Below are 21,375 nucleotides of genomic sequence, written 5' to 3'. Positions count from 1 at the left end.
TGTATACACACTCTCTCATTTGGAGATACTCCAGTCGATATTAAGCTTATCAAGCTATTCATTGCTTAACTTTCACATCATTCATTCATTCAAAATGAAGGCATCTACTCTCATTATTGCTGCTACTGCAGCTATTGCTTCCGCTCAAGAGTATTTCGATACGACTACCACATCGACATCGACCTCTTACACCACAGTCACAATTTATAATACTCGAACTACTACCACCTGTATTACCACTGTGACCTCTACTGGATATGCCCCCGACACAATCGTCACTCCAGAGCCATACTCGACCAGCGTCAGCACTTTGCCAGTCTCTGAAGTCTCGACCTCTTATCTCCCAGTCCCAGAAACAACTGTAAGTTTTTCTCGTAGCAATCCCCATCCCCTCCTATTAACGAAGGCATAGTCCTCGTCTGTTTGGTCTTCATCTTCTACTACAACAAGCGAATCGTCATCGACGACTTCGACATCAGTTGGAGAGGTCTCTACTACCTCATCCACGTCGACCAGTACCGAGACGACCTCGACTCCTGTATATTATGCTCCGACAACATCTATTGTGGTAAATCCCACTCTATCGTTGAGTCTTGTAAATTACGTGAAGGGTAAATACTTACGCTCCTTGTGACCTGGATAGTCGACAACATCTAGCAGTTCCAGTTCTTCCAGCACTTCTTCTTCTTCTTGGACCAGTTCTTCTAGCGTTGTTTCTACAAGCATTGCTTCTTCTACTAGCGTGGCTCCTTCCAGCACTTCTGTTTCTTCGGAGAGCGTTTATGTTCCTCCTACAACTTCTTCCTGGACTACTGTTATCAAGACAACCAAGGCTCCAACAACTACTTACACTTCTGCTCCTCAGTCTACGACCACCTTCGCGACTTATACCGTTCCATCAAGCAACGGTACTGGAAACGCCACGACTACCAGCACTCCACCACCACCGCCAACTCCATACCCCGGTGCTGCTTCTTCGGTTTCAACTTCTTGGGTCCTCGCCTCGGTAGCAGGCCTTGTCGCCGTTGTCGCCGCTTCCCTCTAAACACCATGACGTTCATGATTTTCCTTTAACGATCTTACGCTCGCTACGATACCCCAAAATTTTAATCCCTTCAATTCTCTCGTTTTGAAACATTTTATACCCGCAGTCTATTCGTTGTTTCACAACTTTGACTGTTTCACGTTCTTTTATGCCTTTCAAGGCGCTTCCTAGTGTTGTTGGTTGTCGAAACTTCCCTTTTGGGCGGTAGACGCTTCCTGATTGGTCAGATGTTTCACAAAAACGTCCCACCAACACAACACATATTCTCTCATTCTCGACACAGCCATTCCATATCCAACTGCTCTGACACAGTTCAGACCTCCACCGGCCTCAACGACCTCGACATTCGTTTCGCTGTATCATCTTATTGTTATCTTCTCGCCCGTTCTCACTTTTTTACCTTTTGGGTTTCTGTGCCCTCACGGAGTTACGAATATACCACGGTGTTTTCTTTCTTTCTTTCTTTCGGAGTTGTATAAACGGATAGACAATACCCTTCTTTCTTCTAACCCCGAGGGTTAGCTTTTTTCCTATAATGATACCTTGAAGGTCTTCTTTGATGCGGCTTTCACTTCTATAATGTGTTATACTTAGTTATATACCCAATTCTTTTCCTTTCTCTTCACTCATATCCTATTTTTTACGACCTGTTTTTTTTTTATATGACCAGTACGAGAAGGAAACAGCAAGGCTGTTCTGACTGCGGTTTTTTTTTTGATTTTCTATCGCCGTTTTAGATTACGAAAGGGGGAGAAAAAAAAGTATTGCATCTTGATGATGAAACGCAAAAGCCTGAGGCGTTTGCATTCTGTTTTTGCTTACTCGCATTTTATCATTTTACAAAAAAAAAAACTTTTCCTTTCTCACGTCAGCGATCCTGTCGGGATCGGACGTTTCACCCTCTTCCAAAAATTTTCAAGGCTCCTTTTCTTCCAACACTTTTGCTTTGAGAGCTATCTTGGGACTTGACTTGCTGGACTATGGCGCCCTGAGGAAGATTAGATGCATTTTTTCTTGAAACTGGACTTTGGAGAGGGATTCAATCTAGATGATATTCTCTGTATATATATTTATATAGTGCTGGGCAACAATGAAGAAAAGTTATGTTTGGGGTTACAAAGAAATTTCCAAAATCGATATATTTGTGATTCTAGGTTCAAAGAACTTTTGGCCTGGCTTATAATATTGGGCTACGTTTTAGTTGATTTATAGACTCTTACCTTCCAGGTCTGGGTACGAGACAAGATTCTTACCCTAGCAATAGACCCGAGTAGTCAATCTATTATAGGCCGAAAGAAGGCCTTCTCCTCGGAGAACATCACACCGAATCTTTGTGAAGTTGTCTATGAAATACTCATTGTATTTTTTGTCCGCTGTGTGTGTTTTCCCCAATACTTTTGGGGGGTTCTATGATCGTTTCGAGCATTCTGGGGAGTTTGACTAGCTTAGAGGATTGACCCGGTATGTATAGCACCTTGAGTAGAATACTGAATTGTGGTAATTGATTAATATTAATACATACATACAATCGAGTACATAATTTGTATCCATATCAGCTTTGGGTTGAACAAACTCCCTCACAGCGGCGCGCGAGGATCTACCACGTTATGATCGTCGATGATGAGCATCGAGTAAACCTATGACATGAATAACTACTGGAATTATTAATAGACGGCGGGCCGCGATCGGTATCTAATCTGATAGAACATTATCCGATACACAACAGCACCATCGACAACCACGGCGGAACCTCCCCGAACAACTTCGTAGTAACGTTCGTACCGTATCACTCGGATTAGACTACAACAGTATGTTCTTTCCTAGTCCGTGGCTCAGAGTTCCACAAGATCCCGACGGCGAAGTAGAATTAGACGAATGGTCTAGCTTTTTGCATAGTCTTCAGGTTAAAAGACCTCAGGCTCCACAATGGCTAGATTCAAGACTACCAGATTGGCTCCGATTGCCATCTAAAAAGCATCTCCTATTCTTTTTTATCCCATTAGCCACTTACGGTATTGGTTGGTGGCACGGCGGGAAGTCCCAGCTTCCCGGGGTACAGGATCAACAAGGCGACTATTATTTCCACCCACCGATACCGATGAGCGAACTGGCAAATCCTCCTATTCCATACTCCTACAACATAGCACCTAATGCAAAAAATTATTCGGCACCGGTAAAAATGCCAGTCACGCCGCTTTTCATCCCGTTTACCAAAAATCACAAGATGTTAGAGCAAACGGTGCTGTCATACATCGCTGTTGGTTGGCCGCGTTCCGATATTGTGGTAATCGACAACACTGGTACGATGGATGCTAATGCGAAGGGCTTCCTCTCTCCAAACAATTTATTCTACTTAAACTATGATCTCTTAAGAAAAAGATACGGAGTGTCGATTCTTCGAACCCCAACGCTGTTGAATTTTTCGCAGTTACAGAATTTCATGATATCAGCAGCAATGAGTAGAGGATGGGCGTACTTTTTCTGGAGCCACCAAGATGTGATTGTGGTGAGCCGTGAGGGAAATGATCCTTTTAAAGGATTCTACGATAACATTTTAGAAAGCTTAACACGGCTGAAAGCGACGATGGGACCAGAGGCCGGAGAAGACAGATGGGTGATTGCGTTCTATAGTTATGACTGGCTAACTGTAGTTAATGTTAGTCCCCTGGCTCTTGTCGGACAGTGGGATGTCTTTATCCCATACTATGCCACGGATTGCGATTGGTATCACAGAGCCCACATGGCCGGATTAAAACTGCTTGTAGAGGATGTGGGATTGATATTTGACATGAGCGCAAGCCTTGTTGAGCCGGAGAAGCTGCTATTTGGGGATGGAGGAGACGGAATTCAACCTAATTCGACGAAATTTCAAGAGTTGATTGTGGCATTGGAAGCTAAGGGAAGAGTGGGGACCGGCCCTGACCCGCCTGACTATCCAGACAGATTTTTTTGGCAGACTGAAATAATGGGTGGATGGGGCGAGCCGTGGACGTATAACCCTGATGGCCTTACGCGTGCTTATAAAGCAATGGGCAGTGCCGGGAGGATCATTTTCTCAGCGAAATGGGGTCTTCCAGAAGCAAGCTGCGAACTTTTCAGGGAGAAGATAAAGGCCCAGAGAGAGGCATGGTCATTCCCGTAGAGAAGATACCCAATTTGTCTCTATTCTTTATATTGTATCACACTGAATGTATGTTTATACAAAAGGAAACGATTATTTCGAACATCCAAGTAGACACGTAATATCCCCACATTTCTTCTCCGTGGCAACAATAACTTAAATTGATTAAATCGCAAGAGCTATAAGAAGCTAAAGAGAAAGAAGCGAATCAAACTAATTCCTAGCGCTATAGCGACCTGCAGGCCTGACGACTATTTAATCTTCGAAACTAACTCGTCTCATATATCTAATAAACGCAGATTCTATTGCTCTAGTGCTGTTTAATAGTCAGACTCATACTCGATTTTACAACTACGATGATTCATATGGGATTATAGTACCGGTTTCCGTAGTACCAGTATCTGGATCGTAGACCTCAAATTTGACAGGAAAGGTTGGACGTTGTCGTAAAGACTTACACCCTTTAATCCCAGGGTCTTTCTGGTGTTCCTCATTCCTCAGCTGATCTAACGTTTTTCTTAGCATTTGGTTTTGTTTCGCACTCTGCCCCAACTGTTCTTGCATCTGAATGATATCCTGCCGCATCTCCTGAATTTCGCCTTGCAGTTCAGCAATATCATTATCCTTTTCTCTCGCTGCCTCTTTTAGTTCTTGAATTGATGTAATCGTCTCCTGTCTATCGGTGTCTATTGCTTTGATTCTTTCCATCAAGGCCTCCTCATCGTTGGAAAATCCGCGAGGGCTCAAGTACTACACCAAAGTTATCGTCCCATTAGTACCGATCTAAAATCTGGAACAACTGAATATCATTTTTATAGTGTAGGTTATAACATACTGAAAGGATGAGTTCAAACAGTTTGGCGATGCTTGAGGTGTTACCTTGTGCTGATGGGGGCTGTTCGAGAACCTGTGTAGTAGTTCAAAAAGTTTAGCGTATGTATCATTAAAGATCATTTAATAATCTAATTGGCTTGGTAATTTTGGATGTCTCAATAAGGCTGTCTGTATTAGAAGATACGTATGTGATAAACTATCCACGATACTCTAAGGTTATTAAAATCACCTTCGATGCCTGCTATAAGTGAATTCTAATTTGAGCTACTGTGGTTATTGATTGTAAACACGGGGAAATATTACAGCTGATAAACTTATTATGAGCAGACTGAGTAAAAAAGAATCTCTATTTACGACTTACACAAGCGTCTGCTGATGGAATATTACTAACATTTCGAGATCGAAATTGGGTTGGCGTTTGATCATTAGACTTTGGCGACTGCGAAAACTGCTGGTTCTGCTGCTCTTGGTGTGGTTGGTGGGTTTGTTGTTTCTGGGTATATTGATTTCCTTGCTCTAGTTCTTGCTCCTGAAATCCTTCTGGTTCCTGTGCTTGGGTTGATTCTTGTTCCCATCCTGACTCTTGTTCTTGTTCTGACTCTTGTGCCCAATCTGATCCTTGCTCTTGCTCTTTCTCCCCCTCCGATTGATGTTGTTGTCTTTGCTGACCCTTACCAACCTGCTGGTCCTGGCTATACTCTTCTTTTGGGTCCTGCTGAGATTGCTGTTTAAAATTTCCTTGCTGGCATAGAGTTTGTTGATGATCCTCACCTTGATGTTTTGGGGGGTCCTCCCAGCCGCATTGATAATGTAACTGATCTTCCAGAGGCCACTCCTGGTCTTGATCCTCTTGTTGGTATTGATGATCTTGAGATCCGTTGTTTTCTGAACCTTTATGACCCCGTTGCTGAACGTGTTCTTGGGGCCCCTCCCAGCCTAGAGCTCGCTGACGCTGATGCTGCCATTTTTTATGTCCCTGTAGATCTCGGGACGCTTGTGATACTTGAGGATTATGTGACCCATGAGGCCTCTGTTGATATTGCTGATATTGCGACCTCTGTTGGCGGTGCTCGTAGTCCTGGCGTTGTTGGATCTGTGGGAGCTCTTGATTAGTGAAACTTTCTGGGGTTTGAAGTCCTGAGTATTGTTGGGAGTATACTGAGGATTGGCCCCACGGACTTCGTGGAGGGTGTGGTAGGTAACCTGATGGCTGGAGCTGCATGGGCTGCTGAAAATGTGGTAAACGCCGAAGTTGGTCATGATAGGGCTCCTCGGATTGTCCCTGATTTGGGGGCAATTGCGTAGATCTAGGGTCTTGAACCGCAGCGCGACCTCGACGGACCTCTGGTGTATCTAGAAATTTATTTTTTGAGAGAGAGGACTCTAGACGCTCCCTGGTATCCCATGATGTTTTTAGCGGGTGACTTAAGCGTATGGGATACTTTTGTGGACCGAGATACATACATTTTTCTAATTTTTGCGAGCATCCTTCTCTTAACCTTACAACAGATTAGCCCCCTTTTTTCATTGGAGCATTCTCGCCGTGGCCGTTTTTCGTCCTATTTAGAGTTAATCACCGCGGGTATTACTGATATTAGCATGGCGCTCGCTCAGAAGTAAGAATTGTAGTCAGGATATAAGAGATATGGTATAACGATCTACCTCACTATCACTAGCCGTAGAGCTATAGCTTGAACTAGAGCTAGAGCTAGAGCTACTGCTGGAACCCGAGTAATAGTCTATCCTTGAATTTTTCTTTGAGGATCGCTTTCTGGCTTTTTCAAATTCGTATCCGCCAATAAAAATACTTGACCCGTGAGATTCCCTGTCTGAAGAAGTGCTCGAGATGTAAGCCGGATGGTAGAGCCCACGAGGCGGATAGTCTACCAACGCTGGTGATAACATACTGCTCGATGTGCTTGCGTTCTTTATCTTTTTTGACTTCCTGTTGAGTGACATCTTCTATTTTTTGATGGATCTAGATCTAAAAATCCAAAAGTATTAAATTATATTAGTGGCATAGGCTGTAGGCCTTGGTAAGTCGAGCAAGCTCCCTACCTTTAAAAGTTAAAAATAGAATATACCTATGCACAAGTTAATAATAACGTCGGTTAGCTATATCCCATAGGTGGCTATAAACCATACCAAGTTGTGAGGTGGTTTGAAACGAATATACAAGACTTCGGTCAAGATTAATATACCTATAGACCTATCAGTTCGGGGCGGGCTCAAGTATCTCTAATATCATGTAGTCAATGAAACCCAAGGGCACATCCTCTAGCTCCAGAAACTGGTTACATTGCGAAATTTTGCAGCTGGTAGCTAGTACACGTATGCAATTGCTAATGGACCTTGATACTAGAGCCTCAGATTATCACAGCCTTAGTTTTTAGTGGTCCGTTACGTATATCAAGACCGAATTAAATCGATATCCGAGTTATAGCCCTGGATTCTCCATGTCGCCTCGTAAAACTACATAGCTTTCCGCTCCAGGGTGTTAGAAGCAAGTACTTGCGGCATATTGTTACCAAAACTAGCAGCAAACGACGAACAGACCCGTGAGAAGATTGGTTACCTGCCCTCGAATAGTTTTCCTTTATTTCGTTCACCCCTACTAATATATAAGAATGCTACCCGCATCAGATTTCGTGTAACGCAATCACACTCGTCCCCATGAGGATGCAAATACATGTATATGTATTGATTATGTCAACGTTACCTGTCCCGAAGCCACACTTCATTCCAGAGTTCAACGTCTAGATCTAGGAATATCGGAGATATCGAGGTACCACAGGGTGATAAGGCTGTCAATATTTCCTGTCATGTCACACAAACTTTGTTCTGATTTACAACAAACATAAAAGACTTCCAGAAGCAGTAGAAGCTGACCTATGCGCAAAATACCGAAGCAAGCTAGCTTAGATATACCAAAAGATAACGAAACCTTAGGGAAACATACTGCGTTCAGAGTTAGAGTAACTACGCCACAGCTTGCTAGATCGCATAAGCTCCTCAGCAAATTCCGGTGATACTTAAAATATTTCCTGGGAAAACTTTACTTCGAGAGCTACTAGCTCCTACCGACATCATTAGATCTACAGCCTCTGAAGGATAAATCTACGGGTGATGCGTTGGAGAACTCCGATATTTGGGCTACTGACTATTTAATCGGAAAAAAAAAGTTATTTGACTATTGGGGAGCTCGTTGCTCTCGAGCTTCTCACTAATAGTCTCCATTTAAGCTTATATTGAACGATTCGCGGATGAAATTTACACGAGGTTACTATTCGATATTCCTTCTCTTGTCGAGGAAGGATTCTGAGTATCTTGGTGCTAGAACCCGCAGAATATCGTTACCCGCAGATCTACGTACAGCGCTGCTTTCTAGATTTAGTTGGGCGAGGGTGTAAATATATGATTGGCTCAGATATACAAATTTGGTAACCCTAATATAAACCCACCAGACTTCTCCAAACCATCACCAGACCATCTTCAGGTGACAAAAGGTTCTAAAAAAGTTTATAAATTTTAGAAATTCCAGCCAGGGCTTAAATGGTGCAAGACTAATATGGTCACGATGGGGTTTCAAGGTGCACACGCCGAGCGTCTGTAGGTTGACCTTATCAAATAGGAATGTGTAGAGCTATACATCTATAAGAGGTCCCAAGATTGTTTTTTTTACCAATCACAGTAATCTATAGGGAATCTGGTGCTGTCAAATAAGTATCTATATCCAGTCAAGAGTACCTACCTAAATAAGCTTAAGCACAAAACACATGTGGCGCACGTCTGTACCCAAAGTACACAAGGCGAACCAAAAGTGTGGCTTGGCTGAAATTCATGAACCACTCGGTAGTGCCGATGGTCCGATTTGTCGATAAACTTAAACGGGTATGTCAAGCCGATACACGTAAGTTTCACTAAAACTGGATCCTTTGAGCTTTCATATCGTTTATCTTTTGTATTTAATATAAAGCTTTAATAGGAAACCTTCTGGAATCTCTTAAAATACGTTCCACAACATACAACATATCCTTGCCTCGCAGTTCGGACCCAATTGATATCCCATTCACTATCAAAAAAGAAAACCTACGCTAGGTTCTAATCAACTACCAATCTAAACCAATGGCTAACATCAAAGCCCTCCCAATGGAGCTTCACATCCAAATACTCTCTTTTATCATATCATTCTACGATCGCACCAATGTTGCTCAAGTCTGTAAACATTGGAACAAAATAATATCCGAAACCTCTACCAAATCCAAATTCAAATACAATTACGGACCCGTCACAGGGAGCAAATATCCAACTCCAGTACACAATCTACTACAATTATACTCAGAAGACTATGTTGACAACGGAGGAAAGGGGGCCACAAGTCTTCGAGGAATATTTTTTGGTTGCACAGTCGAGAACGGTGCTACGAAGGAATATTTCATACATGATGGCTTTAATATAGAAGAAGGTGTCAAGGGCCAGGCTAAAACTACAAGACTTAATATCTCTTCATTCGATATTCTGAACGATCTTGTTTGTAAACAAACCGACGACGACGACGCACACGGAGAGAGCATAGGCTTTGGTGCATCCCAAGTATACAAAAGCATAATCGATGAATACTACGAATACGATTCCGACGAACGACTAAATTCAAAACCAGACTCCAAAGTCGTGAAGCTTGCTTTCGATATTTCCTGTACATTTGGGAATCAACCGGACGAATACTATACCCGAAAGCTCAAGAAAAGGGTCAAGGATAAAATTTATGTGTACGAGACTACCACCATTCGAGAACTCGTTGAGAGGAGCCGAAGAAGAGTGAAGGACGCCCTAAAACGCGCCAAGTTGCAAATTTCAGAACCATACGAACTGCGTTTTGAAGTACGGAGTTATAACTATGGTGGTGAAGATGATTGTTTCTTGAAGTTGTCTGTGAATATTTATCACGAAGATGGGGATTATATTAAAGGAAACCCTTTTAGGGTAATGCGTGCCACTCGGAACAGACTCTCAAGAAGCGAGTTCCATATGCCAGATTACATACTGTAAACACTTTTATCTCACTTATCCCCCAAAATGAGAGCTGCGAATTTGTATATTAGAAATAATCAATTTCTGTACATAAAAACCAAATCATAACAGCCTGAACTCCAGCCCTAGCCTCGAGCGAGCTTATAGTTATCGCCGCTCAAGGTCCCACCTAGTGTCTAAAGGTATGAAAGTGTAGTGATTGTTTGAAATGAGAGAATTCCGTCCAAGCCCCTCTCGAAGAGTTATTCCGTGTTCAAAATTTCGCACCAACGTTGGACACCTCGTCATCTCGCTCACCAGTACCTTCCAGCGATGCCTCAGGTGAATCTTGTTAATCCGGCTCGTCAGTTCCCTTCAGTACCTCCTCCGATGCACCTTCAGAATCCGGCGGTAGTAAAGACTTATAAAATTCAAGCTCAATACCTTCCGGGCCCTCAATCATCTCAAGTATTTCCACCATTAATTCAATAGACAAACGCGACAGGTCGAGGTCATTGACTTCCCTCGCCAGTTTGACCGCCTTCCGACATCGTCGCCTTGCCTCTTTCAAGTCTCCAAGCTGGGTATATGCGCTAGCTTTGGTCCACTCGATTACCCCGTGTAAAATTGTATCATCGCGAACCTCTTCATCTGATAAGAAGTTTATCGTCTGTAGGGCCTCCTTAGATTTTCCCTGCAACAGTTGTGACCATGCAAGATAAGCTGGCATCCATTTTTCGTCCAGCTCCTCCTCCTCATGCGGTTTTAGAGACGGAATTCTGAACCCCTCCATTCCTGGATGATTTCGTACCGTTCCCCAGATCTTGATGGTAGCCTTCCAATATTCCTCCGCTTTTTCCCAATTGTGAGATTCGGAGTTTTCCACGGTCTTTAAAACGAGAAAATTGAACTTTTCGACTTCTAGCTCATCGTTTTCCGAATCCGTGTCTAGGTCCGAGTCTGTAGACTTAAAGCTTTCGGGAACTTCATGTTTTATTGCATGGGCTGGTTGTATCGTTTGCGGTCGTGGTTCTTGGTTTCGATTCTTCAGTAGAATGTGAGCTTCTTGTGTTTCGCGCTTCTCCGGCTTCCCCTCGAGCTCAGTCGATTCTGTAATATTAATACGCTGCCGAGAACAGTTCTCCAACGTTCCAGCGCTCCCCGTCTAGAAATTAAATTATATGATTAGTTTTGCCTAAGCAGCGACTTGACTTAAAGTTATATAATACATGTGTTTCCAGGTACTGCCCCTTCAAATCGATTAAATCCATTCTCTCGATGCGGCCAGAGAGAGATTCAACTCCCACGAAACCCGCCAAATTCTCATGCCCCCCCGCTCGTCGGAGACGCCCTGCTATCCCATGCTCGATCCCCATGGCCACAAGCGTTGTTTTCAATACCGTTTCATAAACCATCGGGGTTTTCCTCCTATTTTATTCTTTTGTTCAAAGGGGTACTTGAATTTGCGAACTACTCTTTTCTCTTCTTTCATCTAAAAAATACGATGGCGATAAATGCCTAATCCTCAAGGCTGAACAAGATGAGAGTTCGAAGGGTGACTTGGCAAGGGAACCTGTATGGTACGTCCATCTGCATGCCAAGGCCAAGTACCTATCTGGCCAACTCCAATTCTTCCAGCCTCGAGACTTAATTTAGACAGATCCATTTCGATTGTCATTACCGAAACATATAATCTTTAAGTTTACAATATACAATATGTATATATAACCTAACTTATCGGCTTATCTGGTCTGCTATACTTCCAGATCTATGTACTGAGCTCCTAATCACAAGAGGATGCATATCCATTCCCACAAAAACACACAAAATGCCCGAATACGAAGGAAGGGGTAATCAATCTTGGGAAATCTGTAAAAGCGGATTATTTATCATGGTTCAAAAATATATATTAATTTTATCAAAGAGTCTCTGGATAATGCCAAAATTAAATACTAAATACTGCATTGATGTGTACTGGGGTAATGGTCTCATGAGTTTAACCAGGCTCGCGGTATCCCCCTACAAATTCGGTGAAGTAAATAAGTACATATTCAGGAGCGCTTCAATTAAACCCTTTTGGATAGAATCGTCTTGTCTCGTAAACCAGATCCTTTACTGGCCTGCTTCCTAGCCTATGTACGGGCCTAGCTAGCGCTGTAGGCTCACTTATGATACATAGGCTCATAGGCAGGCCAATGAGCAAACAAGCTTAGAAATAACCCCATTACTAGGCCTAAAGCTCTCAGACGTATTGTAGCAGTAGCTGCAATTTTGGTAATTAGCATTTTGAGTGATGATTTCAAACTGTATATATGACCGTCAGGTTTAAGTGCCACTGCGGGCTGCGCACTGTCAACAAATTATATAGAGAAATAAATCAAATCTATCGAACAAATAAGGAAGACCATGTATTTTTTCGTGAAGCATTAAGAGTATACGTAGTTCTTGTGCACTGAGACTAAAGTAGTTAGAAGGGTCAATCGGTTAGAGCTAGATTATATTATCGATTATAGCATACATGGTACTCGGGTAGTAGACTTAATTGACCTAGTTTGTTGTATTTTACGTGTTGTTTAGTAACGTCGGCCTCTTAGGTTGCACTAGACTACAATCGATCCTCGTTTGATATTTCAAAATTTCGAGCTATACCTAGAAAGCATATATAGCTCGCACAGCTCCGGGATAGGAGCTATCCTAGAGCTCTGCTCGTGTGATCGAGATCATGAACATGATACAGATCCTCTTTAATTTTTTTTTTTTTTTTTTTTTTTTTTTTTTTTTTCTTTCTTTCTTTCTTTCTTTCTTTCTTTTTTGGCCAAAAGCTCCGAGCCTACGGGACACAAATCAAGCCACCTTACTTATAATTATACATATTCCTCCCTACTAGCCCTCATCTACCCCTTGTCTTGAGACCATCGACTAGCTATAGTACTCTGGAGTATGTATATATATGTATATATCCTACTACTTAAAAAGTTAAATTCACAGTTAACTAAACACCTAGCCAGCCGAGTAGTTTATACACACGAGCTTTCTCGAAGTAAAAAATAATGCTTAGATAATTATAATTCAAATCTTCACATCGATTCGATAGCTAGCTAGGTATAACTATATATATATATATATATATATTTATACCCAAAAGCACAGTACCGAATTTATGTATAATAGCTTTTTAAATTTATCATGCATTTCTTTTCCAAAAAAATCATCTCGGTCATACATCATATTAAGACTTAAAAGAGGAAAGGAAAAAAAAAAAACATTATAGTCATCAACTTGACAGCTTGACGACTCTAAGGATAGTCCAAATGTTGCTCCAAAAAACAAAAAAAGAGAGGGGGAATCCAATCAACAAGAAAAGGATGCATATAAAAAAAAAGATAACAATCTTCAGCATCAATCAAAGATGGAAAAAAAAAAAAAAGAGAGAGAAAAGGTCACCGATCTAGAGGTATCAAACCATAGAAAGGAATAATTAAAAGAAAAGAAAAAGAAAAAGAAAGAGAGAGAAAAAGAATTAGAAAAAAAAAAGAGTGAGATAAAGGAAATCATCAGTCCAGGCTCCTCAAGAGCGGTTAAACATTCTTTTCTTTCCTAGCCACGACCCAAAAAACTTTTCTAGAGTTTCATTAGCATGCTTTTATTCCGGTAATTCTTTTTATTGGAACCAAGTAATTCTTTAATGGTCTGTCTTCACAAGGTCTTTTTCTCTACGCCATTCCCGTTGCCGTTTACCTGTACATCCGATCCACTCAACGCATTGAGCTTATCGAAGAACTTCGAGAAAACCTCGGCCTATAACCAAAAGATACCCTCATTAGCAAACCATCCATCCAAATTCTTACAATAGATAGGGTCATAAAAATACTCACCACAATAGTCTCATTAGCATCATTCGTCTTCCTATGCTTGATAGTTAAACACCAAATGTCCAAATAATCACAGATATTCAATACAACATCAAACACAAAGCTTCCATACACGCCATACGCACATCCCAAGCACAAGAATACGAATGGGATCTCATACTCCTCGCCTAGGACACTTGGCCATCCGAATCCGTAGTTTTCGGTAAGGAAAGGTCCAAGGGAGTCCATGGTTCCCAAGAAAATTGGGATGATTAGGACGTTGAAGTATGGGAAAGCGGATTTTGTAAGGTGTGCTATGATGATGAGGCCGACTTGGTAGGCGAAGGAGGCACCGACGAAGAACATGAATGGAATAAGATGATTATTGAGGATTTGAGGTTGGATGTAAAGCCAGGTGGGGATAAGAACCCATAGAGCAAAGAATGGGGCGAGACCAAGAAGAGCAGGGCGGACACGGAGACCAGCTTCTCGGCGTGCCTTAACGACGTTCATCGAGCTAGAGACAGGGTTAGCACATTCAAGAACGTCTAGAAGTACTTAAAAAGGAGGGGATCTCACCTCTGGAAAATGCTGAACCCCAAAATAACACCCCCGTAAATCATGTAGGTAGTAATGAAGCTGGCTTCATAAACAGGCTTGGGAATCCATTCAAATTCTGGCACCCCAATGCTCCTCAACATGCTTCCATGCCAGTAGTAACCACCAGTAAAAGTCGTAATAGCGTATACGATAATAACCGCACAGATACCTTCAACAGGTCCAGATACAGGTCCCAAGTACAAGGTATGAGTATGATATTCCTCCCAAGTTGTCAAATAGAACGAACAAAGAGTCGCAAAGAGTGTTCCAACTGTTTGCCATGAATAACCCAGGTTCACAGCACCGGCGAAAATAACGACCTCAAGGGTGGTATTGCACGCGTCAACGCCATGGTCAAAGAGTTCACCAAGTGGACCGCTCTGCTTCGTCCTTCGTGCCTGGCTACCATCCACGGCATCGAAGCTCTGATACAAAAACAATCCAACTGCCCAAGAGGCGTAAACCCATGGAGGACAGTTCTGATCCAAAGTAGGATTATACCAAAGCAAAGTCGCGAGATTTATCATAATGAACGAGAAGCCGGTGAGGGTAATTAGGTTGGGAGCCATGTTCATGGGGAACAATTTGATAAACTGGTTCCAGAACGGCTTGAGGACATATTTGGAGACAAGAGAATGGTCGACACCAGAGTACTTGTACTCCTTGAGGTGATGGAGTTTGGATTGACGGATATACATTTCGGCGGTATTATTCCCCTATGCCGAAGGCTGCTATAGACTTTGGACGGGAGAAAGAAGAGGCTACCGGAGGTAATGAGGATGGTGACGATGTGAGGGGCGGACTGAAGGGGGGAAGACAGGAGATATATAGTGGGGCTGGCGATATAAATTTTCGAGCCAGCAGGTGGGTGCGCAGCTCCAGGGTAGCTTCCCTAGCTACAATACAGCTGTCCTGCTAGTGGGCCCCAGCAACGCTCGTCTAATTACGGCAGGCAGGTTCTATATCGATAGCAGGGTCTTGTTGGCGACCGTTTTTTCGGGCTCAAAGGGAAGCTGTTAATTCTTCGAGGTCGGTCTAGCTCCTGCTGGACGAAAGGAAGACGTTGGAGACAAAAGAACGAAGCTACGAGCGCGAAGCTTGCTTTTCGTCCAAAGAATTATTTTTTTTTGGTCTTGCGATACGCTAATGCAGTGACGTCAAAATTTTTAGCTGTTGGTCTCAACACCAAAAAAAAAAAAAAATGCAAAACCCTGCCACGTGAAAATTAGGTCACGATGGACAGCCACAGCAGGCGACACTATACCGACAGCTTCGAGGCCGGATTCATTTAGGAGGGGCCACGATATGTAATCTTTATTATCATTTGGCTTCATAGCTACAACCGGCCAAAAGTATATATGTGGCCACAAGTGTATCAGAGTATTTACAAACCATATATAAAGCAAAGCAACATTCAACAGGAACAAAGGAATCAACGAGATCAAATCTTCAAAAAAAAAGGAAGGAAGGAAAGAAAATTTTAAGCAGGCGGTAAAATCAAGTTTAAAAACAAAAGGAACCCCTAATAATCTTCGAATACCCAAGAACCCTCAGGGTTTTCTCTCCACGGGGAGGTACTGTACTGGTGTCTGCCTCGTGAAGAGAAAAAAATCTGGTAATATGGGCATCAAACGCGCCAAACATTCCCAAAATAAACATCTGCGTAGAGCGTTCCAATATCCAAAGAAACCAGCTTCTAACGGAAAGGAAATTTAAAAACAATGACGATAAGAGCAAAGGAAAGACCACTACCTGCCTCTAAACGAGTGACACAGGTACGTATCGATAGCGAATGTATTTTAAGAGAGAATTCACGGGAGGTGTATAATTTTTGGGAGAGAGACGTTAAGAGAGAGGACAAAAGGACGGAGACGCAAGGAAACGCAAGGTAAACCAACCCGCACATAAGCAAAGGCAGCCCCATCCGTAACAAAGGAAAGCTCACAAAAGGGAAAAAGCCACAAAAAAAAAAAAAGGGAGACGAAAAAAGACCACTATAGATACAAAAGAATGCTCCAGATATGGCTCTGAGGAATTAGAAAGAAGTAGTTGTGTACCCCCTACCCCCTTCAATGGTAGGGTTGGAGGGTTTAGTAGAAGAAGAAGAAGAAGCAACAGGCTAAGCTTGGCTATCAGAAAAAAACCGCGAAGCATAATATAATCCGTTGTAAATAAGGAGGCACCAAAAAAGGGAGGGGGCAAAAATTAGCCATGCACCAAGCGTTAAGTCAAGACAAGGTACTCAAGTGTCATTCTACGGCTTTTCACCCTTGGTCCAGCTATTCAACACCGTCATTACGGCTACACCAACAACTACTGCGCCGATAAAACTAGCGAACGGCGTTCCGTAGTCCCGGCGGAACTGTGCGGCGCTATCTTTTGTCGCCAATTTCGAAGGTGCAGGGGCTGCGCCGTTTGTGGCCTTCTCTACAACGTTCTCCACGCTCTTGACGGGAGCAACTCCGTTGGGGACCTTCAAAGCCTCCTTCTCTTTCTTGTGTTCCTTCTTAGCCTTCTCAAGGGCCTTTTCTGCTCGGATTCGTGCATCCTCCTCTTTCTTCTTCTCTTCAGCGATCTCGGAGATCGATATCTGTGCCGACGACTTCTCGGTCTCGGATTTCTGAAGGGACTGCTTCAGAAGTTCTATTTCTGCTTGAGCAGCTGTGAGGTCGGCCATAAACTTGTCGAGCTTAAGCTGCATATCATTGTCAACTAGTAATAAAACATATGTTAGCATCAAAATATAATGGGTGATATGATTGTTGATAGGCAGGGTACATACCAAGGACTGGTTCCGGTGAGGGTGATTTCTCTAGAACTTCGCCAACATCGGGGATATCAGGAATTCTCCTGCTTCTCTCCTCCCTAGCTTCCCTCTCCTTCTCTTTTTGAGCAGCCTGCAATTCAAAAGTAGCTGTCTCCAGCCTTCCGATTCGTTCCTCGGCAAGTTCACGAGCCGACCTTTCCTTCAGGAGGCTATCCTCAAGTTCCCTAACTCGTAACGACTTTGCCTCGAGATCTCTTTTCGTATCTGCAAGTACAGTGACAAGAGAAAGGATTTGTGGCGGAGGTTTACTCGAGAACTTATGTTGAGCAAGGTTTTCGATCTGTTCCAGAGGCATCGGAAGTTCAGAGTCATCAACGGGGCCATCTTTCGACAGATCAGCTTCCGGAGCATCATTGGCCGGTTCGCCATTAACTAGCGGCTTATTTGCTTCCTTCTGTTCTTCCTCCTCCCGTTGTTGTTGAGCGTTCTGAGCTTGTTGTACGATAACCATATCGAAGAAATCATGTGCCCTCTTCAGTTCGGCTTGTTGCATACGGGCTTGCTGCATTTCATACTGAAAAATAATAATTATAAAACGTTAGTCGAATGTCATTACCATCAGCTCACTCTAGAAGAGAGAGAAGAAAAAAAGGATATACGCACGTTAAGGCGCTTAGCAATAGCTTCGATTGTGATCGGCATCCCGGCCATCAATTGGTTTCCCTGACGTTGTAGCCCAACGAGCCCGTTAGGCAAAAAGGCCATGGGTCCACCTCTCGATGTTTGCGAATTACTCCTCCCTCTGCCGCCGCTTGCAACTCCAGAAACAGTTTGGACATGGTTCAACGGTGGTGCCATCAAGCCGCCTCCAACACTAGGATCAATATCTCCAAAATTAAGGTCGAAATTGGCACCATTCCCTGTCGGTTGCATTTGATGGAAACCAGCATGTTGAACTCTTGCGGCAACCTTATGATGTACTATGGTCTTGTTGTCTTCACCGACAATATCGATACCGAGCTCCAAGATGTCTTCAGCACGTATTTCATGAGGTTCGCTGTCCCTGTTTTCTGGAGATAGCCTAGAGCCGTTGACAAAGGTTCCGTTGGATGATTTGACATCACGGATAAAGACTCTACCAGTTCCTTTCTCGGCCCAGACTTCGGCGTGTTGCCGGGAGAGAACTTTAGAGTCGAAAAAGCCGTTGGATTGCGTGGGTATTGTTTTAGCGTTGGTCTGACGGCCGATACGGAGGACGTCGGGGTAGAAAGGTAGAGGGATGACTTTTCGTTCGAAAGTACCGTTGAGAGGTAGTAGCATAAGAAAGGAACCTAAGATTGACGTCATAGCGGTTAGCTATCTTCAACGGCTACTTACATGTACATACATTCATGCATGCATGCAGGCAAAAAAAAAAAAAAAAAAAAAAGTGAGAGAGAAAGAGAAAGAGTGACAGATTCCCAAACTTACCAGTGTTGCTGTTACCAGAAATCGCAGCATTCAGAGCATTGGAAGCATTTCCACTGTTCTTCATGGCGCTTTCACGGCTGCCGACACCGTTCCTGGCAGTTTTCCTCTTTCCAGCAGCAGCAGCCCAGGCGACACCTCCGTTAACGGTATTGTTGGCCGAATTGATGGGAGTATTTGGTTCGGAGTTATTCGGCGACGGATTTGACGAAGCCGGGGTAGAAGTGGCATTCGAACCGGGCATGGTACCGGCCGAAGAATTCGATGAAATGGAGGAAGAATTAGAGGCGCTGGAGGACGGTCGGGGAGGTAGCTGGTTGAGAGCCTGCTTAGCAGCAGCGATAGGATTGATATTGTTGATGTTGTTGATGTTGTTATTGTTGTTGGTGGTAGTAGAGGTAGGATTGGTAGATGGTGAGGTCGATGAGAGCTGAGAGGCGGGGATGGCGTTCTGGGATTTGGAGCGAGGGGGCATTAACAGACGGGAGACCTCGTCGGGCGTCATCTGGGCGTGCATTGAAGCGGTGCCGTTAGTCCATGACCGCGGAACTGGCTGATGAAAGGACGGCGGCGATGCAGCGACAGCGGTCATTATATTATTACTCGAATCAAATAGTATATTACTTTCTTATTCCCAAGAATGATGATTTCGGTGAATGAATCTTCGGGGATATTGGTCGGCCGGGTTGGTTGGGATCTTCGAACAGGACAGAACAGAACAGGACGGATTTGTTAAGTAATGGCTATCCCCTTTTGTATCTTCCGAGGGAAACTATCACCACTGGCTGACCTGACCAACTGCTCTGCAACAAGCTTTTGCTTGCTCTGCTGCTGGATAATCCCCCGACAGAACAAAAATCTAGAAAGAAAGAAAGAAAACGTTGTCCGTCTACTCGTCCTTCAAACCGGTCGGCAAAAAACAAAAACAAAAAAAGTACGATGATGTCGGGGGTGATAAAAAGCCCAAGGTCGATGTGGTCCAGAAATACCCGACCAGGTTTAGCCCGCCAAAACGTCTTAGTTGTCTCTTTCGCCTGCTCGATCCTTTTACAAGCAACCGGGTGGATTTTTCCCTCTCAAAAGGTGTATATCAGATACTCTAGAAGCCCAAAGAAGTATAGAAGGTGTCGTTATCGCAGGCGGGGCAAAGTCGAGGGGTCGTTACTGGGGTCGTGAGAGGAAGTAAAAAGCTATGAAGGGAAGGGAAGCCCAACAGGCCGCAGCTGATGGCTGAAAGTGTAAGTGAAAGTGGAAGTGAAAGTGCGAGTGATGAATGATGATGTGAAGGTGTCCGACAGAGTTTGGTTTGGTCTGGTTGGGTTTGTCTGGCAACACAACTGTGCCCGCCGAGCTAAGACGGGTCCGGCGCCAAAGGGAAAAAAATAAGATTTGCCAGAATAAAATAAAATAAAATATAGATAAAAATAAAATAAAGATAAAAATAAAGTGTATGATGGTATATAAAATAAGATAGCAAAGTGAGGTCGTGGTAAGTCGTGGTTTAGGTTGTTCGAGAATAGAAGGAAGACAAGAGGAAGAGGGTGTCCGGTGGGAGGCAAAGGCGGATGTATACAATACAATATAGGTTAATCCCCAGTACCACCGTATTATCTGGACAGTTCAGTTCAGTTCAGTACGGTATACTATGTAATATGCACACCACCACGTCTGTTTCTCCTTAAACGTCTGTATGTAAGTAACTATTTGCTTGGTAGTATTCGTCTTTGACTGAAACTAAGCAGTGGACAGTAGTTTATTTTTATTTTTTATTTTTTATTTTATTTTAAATCTTTTTCTCCCGTGGAATATCGAAAACCTCAAAACCTCATCGATCGAATTCAAGGCTTTTGGAGATTTTCTCAAACATCCATATTAATCTCTGATCGATTCGTTCGTCTCTTTTTTTTTTCCCTTTTCTTTTTCTTTTTCTCCAGTTGTTTTCTTCTTTTTTAGTCTTTTCCGTCGATGGATGTCAACAAAAACGTCAAAAGGTTGGCCTGCTTTGCCCCTCGCATGAACCACCCACACTTCTCCCCAGGAACCCAGCCAGAAGGGAAGAAACGTTTCGTTACGTGAACAAACTCAAAAAAACAATATACTTAAGTATGTAAGTAGCATATATCTGTACACAAGAACCCGAGAATCAAAGAAGGAGGGAGAACAATATGCTCGGTGATGTCGACCTGCACCTGTTTCCACCACTCGGTGCTTTCTTGCTTGCAGGGAAAGATAGCGGTAGAGGTGTGATTGGGGGGAGAAGGGAAACCGCAGCCTCCAAAAATAGGAGAAAAAATCCGGTCGTTCGTTCGTTCGTTCGTTCGTTTGAATTCGTTCACTCGCCCAATGAAAACAAACCGGACCCCACAGCGGCGGTCGGTCGGTCAGGCAAGCTAGCTTCTTCGATCAGGCACAATTTTTTTTTTTTTTCTTTCTTTCTTTCTTAGTACGGAGTAGACTACTATGCATACATAGTACATACATATTACATACTTCCTTATCAAAAAAAAATGGAAGAATTTTTCTGGCTGGATGATTCCTGCACAGAATGATGTATAGAAGATACTTCCATCCCGTTGATTGGCCATGCGGGCACATGGCCAACAAGCTTTCATCGTAGCTGACAGTCCGGTGGGGACCTTTTGGCTACCCCCCGGCCATAATTCCCGGATGATACCTTTCA

General features: G+C 43.3%; 7 protein-coding genes across 7 annotated transcripts; 3 read left to right on the top strand and 4 right to left on the bottom strand.

Moving 5' to 3' along the window:
• Positions 1-94: 94 nt before the first annotated feature.
• On the top strand, positions 95-1,045 carry AOL_s00079g221 (uncharacterized protein; the record flags this gene model as incomplete). The annotated part of the gene is made up of 3 exons (XM_011124096.1): positions 95-361; positions 413-568; positions 644-1,045. The coding sequence occupies 3 exons, from the start codon at positions 95-97 to the stop codon at positions 1,043-1,045; spliced, it is 825 nt and encodes a 274-aa protein (XP_011122398.1).
• A 1,810-nt stretch (positions 1,046-2,855) lies between these two features.
• On the top strand, positions 2,856-4,187 carry AOL_s00079g220 (uncharacterized protein; the record flags this gene model as incomplete). Its single annotated transcript, XM_011124095.1, has 1 exon — positions 2,856-4,187. One exon carries the CDS (start codon positions 2,856-2,858, stop codon positions 4,185-4,187), a length of 1,332 nt encoding a protein of 443 aa, XP_011122397.1.
• A 330-nt stretch (positions 4,188-4,517) lies between these two features.
• On the bottom strand, positions 4,518-6,959 carry AOL_s00079g219 (uncharacterized protein; the record flags this gene model as incomplete). Its single annotated transcript, XM_011124094.1, has 5 exons — positions 4,518-4,916; positions 5,002-5,073; positions 5,362-6,394; positions 6,465-6,559; positions 6,663-6,959. 5 exons carry the CDS (start codon positions 6,957-6,959, stop codon positions 4,518-4,520), a joined length of 1,896 nt encoding a protein of 631 aa, XP_011122396.1.
• A 2,166-nt stretch (positions 6,960-9,125) lies between these two features.
• Positions 9,126-10,049, top strand: AOL_s00079g218 (uncharacterized protein; the record flags this gene model as incomplete). The annotated part of the gene is made up of 1 exon (XM_011124093.1): positions 9,126-10,049. The coding sequence occupies one exon, from the start codon at positions 9,126-9,128 to the stop codon at positions 10,047-10,049; it is 924 nt and encodes a 307-aa protein (XP_011122395.1).
• A 313-nt stretch (positions 10,050-10,362) lies between these two features.
• On the bottom strand, positions 10,363-11,425 carry AOL_s00079g217 (uncharacterized protein; the record flags this gene model as incomplete). The annotated part of the gene is made up of 2 exons (XM_011124092.1): positions 10,363-11,175; positions 11,240-11,425. 2 exons carry the CDS (start codon positions 11,423-11,425, stop codon positions 10,363-10,365), a joined length of 999 nt encoding a protein of 332 aa, XP_011122394.1.
• Positions 11,426-13,706: 2,281 nt separating this feature from the next.
• Positions 13,707-15,159, bottom strand: AOL_s00079g216 (uncharacterized protein; the record flags this gene model as incomplete). Its single annotated transcript, XM_011124091.1, has 3 exons — positions 13,707-13,808; positions 13,886-14,378; positions 14,441-15,159. The coding sequence occupies 3 exons, from the start codon at positions 15,157-15,159 to the stop codon at positions 13,707-13,709; spliced, it is 1,314 nt and encodes a 437-aa protein (XP_011122393.1).
• Positions 15,160-16,715: 1,556 nt separating this feature from the next.
• Positions 16,716-19,287, bottom strand: AOL_s00079g215 (uncharacterized protein; the record flags this gene model as incomplete). The annotated part of the gene is made up of 4 exons (XM_011124090.1): positions 16,716-17,173; positions 17,244-17,802; positions 17,892-18,559; positions 18,699-19,287. The coding sequence occupies 4 exons, from the start codon at positions 19,285-19,287 to the stop codon at positions 16,716-16,718; spliced, it is 2,274 nt and encodes a 757-aa protein (XP_011122392.1).
• Positions 19,288-21,375: the final 2,088 nt, after the last annotated feature.

This window comes from Orbilia oligospora (assembly GCF_000225545.1).
Source record: "Orbilia oligospora ATCC 24927 unplaced genomic scaffold scaffold00079, whole genome shotgun sequence".
Lineage (NCBI taxonomy): Eukaryota > Fungi > Ascomycota > Orbiliomycetes > Orbiliales > Orbiliaceae > Orbilia > Orbilia oligospora.
Note: the sequence above shows the minus strand (reverse complement) of the source record. Positions and strands in the feature narration are given on the sequence as shown.